At 44.5% G+C, this 7,266-nt stretch overlaps 1 protein-coding gene across 1 annotated transcript; it reads left to right on the top strand.

The window, feature by feature from the left end:
• The first annotated feature begins 728 nt into the window (after positions 1–728).
• On the top strand, positions 729–1,349 carry LOC148032914 (uncharacterized). Its single transcript, XM_087683972.1, has one exon. It carries the CDS (start codon positions 729–731, stop codon positions 1,347–1,349), a length of 621 nt encoding a protein of 206 aa, XP_087540098.1.
• Positions 1,350–7,266: the final 5,917 nt, after the last annotated feature.

Below are 7,266 nucleotides of genomic sequence, written 5' to 3' on the forward strand. Positions count from 1 at the left end.
TCGGGCAGTGATCAGACAAGGTGGTGCGAGCCAACTGTCCTACCTGGCCTCCTCAAGAGCACCCCCGCTCTCCCACGTAAAACCCGTCTAGCCGATCCAAGAGAGCTCCGTCTAGCTGTCTATATCTGTTGAGAATAGCAAATGATGTATGCCCATAGAGGCTGAATGTGTGCCCAAAAGAGGCTTTTCCATAAGTGGCTTTGTATGAGAGATATGACAAAGATGTATACTCTAGAAGCTCTAAGAAGAGATGTCCAAAATCCCATATGTACAGTGAGGTACAGTGGTACTATCCAAAAAGCTATAAAGGCATGTACTTGACACTCATTTCAATGGAATGGTACTTTCACTTTGAGTCACTCAAGATTGTGTTTATGAGTCCAAGTTAATCTATCTTGGAACCTAATTCACTTGAGTTACAATCTCTTCTATCTATCATGTATCGTGTGTTTGATTTGCGTCCACCATAGCTAATTAGCTCTAGATCCATATTTCTCAACATGGTATCAGAGCCATGGCTGAGCTAGGTAGCTAGTGGTGTGTTTTCTTCTTCCTTGTAAGCTCTCAGCCGCATGATAGAGGCTGTGACTAATTCTTTATCTAATTCCAATGTGCTTGGTGAGGGTGGATACGAGATTATGTACTATGGTCAGCTACCTGAAGGTATACGCATAGCTGTGAAAAATCTTCTAAACAATAAAGGTGGAAGGTGTAGAAGAAGGGCCGCCATGGATCCATATGCCTTCTTGAAAAATATAGACTCGCGCAATGCCTTTATCGATGGCATGAACTCCCTCAACAGCCTTAGTGGCCTCAACCTTACCCTTCCCCCTGGTGCCGACATCTGCGGCAAGACCAGGATTGCCCGCAAGGAGGCTGCCCTCGAGGCCAAGGTCGTGCAGATCACCTCCGGTGATTGGGCCTCTCTCAAGCCCAACTCTGGCAAGGCCATCTCCATCGGTAACCACAACATCTGTGTTTCTAATCGTGAGGACACCGACACTGGCTTCCGCATCTGCGAGTGGCACGGCCACCTGCTCCTCTTCGACAATGAGGAAGGTTTCACGCTGGAGTATGTGTATGGCAACCATTTCCAGCTGCTCGAGAAGAAGGCCAAGGACAGTAATGAGGGCAGCACTGCAGCTGTGGGGCTTAGTGGTCTTATTTACGGCGAAGACAAGAAGCAAGCAGGGGGTGAGCGTATAGTTGAGGAAGTTTCGAACAGGGAAACACTCTTCTTGCCAGGAAGAACAGAGGCCCGACGAGACACATATGCCACAGACCTACTCAGAAATGACGCGGAGGCCCTCGCCATCGCCATGTTCCGTTTTTTTTCTATTTTTCCCTGAACTCTAAGGCTATAGGTTGGAAAAAAGACCTAACTCAATCTCTCCTTTTACACTCAAGCTTCTCTTAATGTGTGTTCACACTATTGCTCTCAAAAGTGGTCCAAGCAGCCCTATTCACACTGTCCTTTGCCTCAAACTGATTTATGTAATCACCTTAAGAAGATGTGTGATTTTGAAAGAAGATCCAATGTCAATGTAATGTCAAGCCATATAGCCATTAAGCCAAATGTCCAAACTCCATGTATCCAAGGCCATGATGTGCTATCAAGCCATGTATCCCAACAAGCCCAAGAGCTATTCAAAGAGATATGTATCCATCTTAAATGCCTAAAACACTACAATGCACATGATAAGCCAAAAACCTATCCTATGTATTTCAAAACCTATGTAATGGATCACCAAGTCATGTATGTTAAAAAGAATCTACCATGTCAAAGCAATGTACCAGATTATATCTATTGCATTGAGCAGAAAGATTGTGTCAAGAAAAATGAAGAAAACACACATACCACGCATCAACAAAAGGGATAAAGAGCACAACAAAGGAAAAGAGCCTGAAGACAAAAAAAAAAAAGAAAAAAGAAAAGAAGAAGATCAAAGGTTGCCAATGAAGCAACAAAACAAAAAAGGATGAAGAAAATATTTTCCACTGCTGCAAACCAACAAAATGTTTTTGCAAAAAATTTCCATAGAAGATCTCGAATTCCCTGAGTGGATCTGTTTCCCATAGTGGATGTAAAAACCCTACCAAAAATGTAAAGTTTCAAGCCTTAACTTGACTAGGCTGCCTAAGAGCTAGTCTCCTGGTCCATGTCTACATGTAGGGGCGGCAAAAGCCAGCAAGGGTAGAGACTCATCATTTGAGGGGGGGTGTTGAGAATAGCAAATGATGTATGCCCATAGAGGCTGAATGTGTGCCCAAAAGAGGCTTTCCCATAAGTGGCTTTGTATGAGAGATATGACAAAGATGTATGCTCTAGAAGCTCTAAGAAGAGATGTCCAAAATCCCATATGTACAGTGAGGTACAGTGGTACTATCCAAAAAGCTATAAAGGCATGTACTTGACACTCATTTCAATGGAATGGTACTTTCACTTTGAGTCACTCAAGATTGTGTTTATGAGTCCAAGTTAATCTATCTTGGAACCTAATTCACTTGAGTTACAATCTCTTCTATCTATCATGTATCGTGTGTTTGATTTGCATCCACCATAGCTAATTAGCTCTAGATCCGTATTTCTCAACATTCCCAAGAGAATTTCATTGACCTCTCCCTCCTATGAAAAACTGGGTCCTGCCAAGCATCACGTGCTCCTACCGTGAGGAGGAACACTTGCCATGCCTCCTACTCCTCCGTTACCCTTGTAGTCTTTGCCTTTGCCGTGCTGGACCTTTAAGGTTCCAGGTTGTTGAAGTCTCCTTCAACAATCTAAGAGTCCACCTCTAGAAGTCTCGCTGCAATCTCCATCCAGAACCTACTGTGTGCCCTAACCTCCATAGGAGCATAGACATTGAGGACTCCTAGGTATGAGTCCCCTAAGTCCAATCTGATCCATAGGACCCTCCTTGCCACAATCGTCCTGTGGTGTCGCACACATGCAGTAAGGCTTGGGCCAATAGAGGTGCATATACCTCCTCTCCTGCCATGGGCATCAATGGAGTACTTCTAGTAGGTGTGTGAGCTGTCTAGAAGTACCTTCCCTACCTGATGGGCTTGGGCAGGGGTGAGCTTGTGCTACTAAAGAAGTAATATGTCGATCTATCCGGCAAGGGTAGGCTATAGCTCCTGCCAAACAGTCAATTTCCTGGAACCACATGCCCCACTATAGTGGAGGCTTTTCACATTCTAGGATGCTAGGTGTAAACTCATAGGGAAGCCTATGATTGACTGAATCGGTGTGGAAGCTGCTGATGAAGAAGAAGAGTTATGGGACATGCAAATGCACTTTTGCCGCAAGCTTGGAGGGTAAACTCCATTCCCCCATGGTGGCTCTAGCTCTCGAGTAAACCATGGGGGTAATAGATGCTCCAGGTGGTACCACCAAGGTGTCTATCAGCCAAGGCTAAGAGGCGTGACTATGCACTAGTAGAAATGGGAAGCTTGTGTGAGGGCCCACTCGATCACATCCATCAGTGAGCTCCATTGAGTAGGGGCTTAAAAAATGATGGTCAGATGTGGGACCTCGGCTCCAAGCCACCAGTTAATGTCCATCATACATCATGGCCATTGCTGGGAGAATAGTGCTAGCCCTCCTTCACCCATCCACTGGGAGATTTGGTCTGCAACTTGGCCCCTTAGTTCCTCCTCTATTTGTGTCATCATCTAGTCTCCTGAATTAGAGGTTTGAAAGAAGAAAGCATAATTTGGTCCATCCGGTGGTGCTAGTAAATGGACATTTCCACTCCTTGACTTGCAGACCACGAAGATACGGTAATGGAAACTCTCCGCTCTCCGCAACTCTCAAGTAGGACCATGGACCACTGTGGAAAAACTCATGTGGGAGCAGTTGCACCAATCTAGGGAAGGTGTGATGGGCAATTAGGCCAGATGAGCTAGTGGTTGTGTGGGGAGGGGGGGGCTCGGCTATTGGTGAGGAGAAAATATGGGTGTGTGAGGCTCATCCCCCTTGTGGGAAAGGGGGAATGGGTGGGGGGTCACATGTATTGGGTAAGGATCAAGGAGATTGATCGGCAGGGGAGATGGTGAGGAAGAGGAAGATTGAGGGATGGTGGGGTGATTTGGAAGTATGAGACAGGTGTGAGGGGAACGAGTGGCCTTGGAAGGGGGAGGCTATGGGATAGGGTCGAGGCGCGATCCATGAGGAGGGAGTGGGTATGGGGATTGTGGGATCTCGAGTGGGCTAGCCTATGATGCCTCAATGGGTGGTGGGGGTGGAGGCCTATGATCCTGTTAGGTGGGATGAGCTGGGGGGTATTGCAGGGTGCTCTGCTGGGGGTTTGTTGCCCGCCCTCATGCTCTTTGCTACCATGGTTGTGTCTGAGGGACAGATTGAGGTCCCCCCTATCGTCTCCCTCTCTGTTATCATTGGGACATCCGTGTAAAACCATTAGCATCCACCTACGGGCCTGTTGGTTGAGCCACCTTGGCTTTGAAACACGTGCAATCTGTTGCGTGATACCCAAAGTCATTGCATTATAGGCGCTACCTAGGCTGCCTTGTCACAATAACCTACTGCGTGAAAGAGTGTCTATCTACCTCAATCTCCAAAATCTTAGGTATGTTCTGTGTATTTTTCACTACCACCCCCACATCCATTATAGTGCTGAGGAAGGCACGTTGTTGGGCTTCTAGTATTGTCTACATGGCCTCTGTCCTACTCTTTGCTAGCACTCTATTTCCTTTTGCAAGGGCTAGGTGGATCACTAGGTCTTTCACCCTTTTCTCACTCTTTGTCACCCATTCGTCACCCTTTGTTACATCTTATCTAGACTCTTGTTCTATCTTTGCGCTAGGGTCACCAGGGTCAATTCTTGGACTTTTCATTTTTCAGTTATTGTCTCCTTCTCCTTCTTCAAGTATTCAATCTCTCTCTCTAACCTCCCTTTCTCTTCCATTTCTATCATCAACCTACCCATCAGCTCATTCATTTTGGGCTATAACTATAGAAATATAGAACCTGTAATGATTTAGAGTCGTTATTAATTTTTTAAAACCCGCAAAATGTCATTTTCAATGGAAATGAGTGGTTTTTTCGATTTTGAGTTGGAAAAAAGGGGTGGGAATGGAATAAAATCAGAGAAAATGTTAATTTTCAGTCAAAACAATAAGTCAATACAAATAAATCAGAAAATACCTTTTTTCATGAATAATAAATATGAAAAAATAGCAAAAATAGAAAAAATTAGATTTTTCGTCCTCAAATAATGTGGAAAAATAAGATTTATGTGTGTTAATGTTTGGCAAGGTTGAAGCATGAGGTTAAGCCTCATTTTGGCCTTGTCTTTGTGTTATAGTCTATGTTTATTGCTTTTTACATACAAAAATGATACAGAACAACCATTTACACCTATGCACCGCAGCAACACCTAAACGATGAGGGGGGAGGGGATAAAGTTTGTGTGACAATTTAATTGCTGAAAAGATACAAATTTTGATTTTCCTCTTTGTGCATAGAATTTAGGGATCGTTCCATAATTATATATAGGTGACTAGTAGCACGAAAGTTCCGGTGCTAGTCCCTAAAACAACGCATCACGTAACACTTAGTTAAAATTCATGAAAGGGCTGTTTTTCGCACCTCACATGGCAAGTTTTTTAATCATAAAATGGTTGTGCACAATTGTCATACACCTTGCATCAAGCATGCCACGTGGTATCTCCTAGAATGCATTGCACTTGTTTAATAAACTTTGACCAACACTGAGAGGATAGGAAACCTAAGCTATAGGTTAGACGGGTGCTTCCATTGGGAAAAGTTTTATGAGGCAAATAAAAATTTCTTGGAATACTGAATTATAAAAGAGTGGAGTTAGTGCGAATGTCATATATGTTAGGGATGCATCTTGGGGCTAATCCTTGAGGTGTAGGAGAGTCGCAGTGGAGCCACGGCAATTAGCCAAGAGGTGCTTCCCTATGTATGTATTACGAGGCATTATGCCTATATGTTATGGGATCTCCCTCTGAGGAGAAGGGAAGGTGAACGTTGGACTACATATTGGATACAAACGTAAAATTGTCATAAGCATTTAGTGCAAAGTGAGTTTTAGACGCTCCTGGCCCGCAAGGTCGTGTGGTGGGGTTGTCTGTCGTATGCATGAGGTCCGACTAGTGCCATAGCTAGTGTTGGTCCATTTTAGATCCCATCAGTGGTGCATTTGCTGGGAGCTGCCAACAAGTAGTGGTTCTCGAATCTAGGGTTTTTAGGGACCAAATAGTTGGTTTATGTCCTCTGACAAGGACCGTCAAGCCGAAATACAAAAAGCGGAACATGCTGAGAGGGCTAGACAGCGGTTGGAGATTGTAAGATGCTATTCTCCTCAAAGGAGCAGCCTGTTACACATAAGTGGCAGTGGTTCTAGTAACCTAGGTGTTACGAGTAGCTCTTCGAGTGCAAGTGGAAGTCTTGGTACTTTCCTATTTCTAGTTAATCAACCCACAACAAGTGGGGGTATAGTGTTGCCTACACAAACTCCTGTTGTCAATCCGGTTGTAGCCATGGCACAACCTATCGCAATTCCAGCAGCAGGTACATCGGATTTACGGCATTAGCAGCACCGTTGCCCATTTTCCATGGGTTAGCAGAAGAAGATGGAGAACTCCACATTAAGGAGCTTCAAACGCTCATGTTCAATCGAATCCAATACGAAGGACACCTAATGATGTTCTTCAACATGACGTTAAAAGGAAGAGCCACAGTGTGGTATCATGGTCTAGAAGCCGGAAACATAACTAGCAGTGCCCAATTCTTTACGGCTTTCCGTAGGGAGTTTGCCCCTGAGAAGGGTGGATAATATTGGTTGCGTGTTTTCAATGTAACACGCCAAGAGCCAAATGAGAATATCCAGGCATATGCCAAGAAACAAAAGCAAGTTCTTCGCAAACTTAACACTTATATTCCTATTCCAGCGGCTGCACAGTTGCAATATTTCCTACATGGATTGGATTTTAATATCCAAGTGCAGCTGAGTAGTGTTGCTTTGGCCGATATTGACACTGCCATTACCCAAGCAGGAGTAGAGTCGCGCTTGTCGAGGTGTCCATCGTGTAATAGTGGATGCTTACCCTAAGTCTCCTCAGAGCGAGAGAGCTCCACTATCCTCCAATGAACTAGAAATAGTAGATGATCCATCTGGTAGTGAGACGTCATCGACTGATGGATCTAAGGAAGGGTCCACTATACAGAGGATATTTATCAGATAACCTTGAATAAGCTGATAGAGCCTCATGATTGAATAA

The sequence above is a fragment of the Lygodium microphyllum genome, chromosome 8, assembly GCF_053477565.2.
Source record: "Lygodium microphyllum isolate KBCC chromosome 8, Lygodium_microphyllum_v1.1.10, whole genome shotgun sequence".
Lineage (NCBI taxonomy): Eukaryota > Viridiplantae > Streptophyta > Polypodiopsida > Schizaeales > Lygodiaceae > Lygodium > Lygodium microphyllum.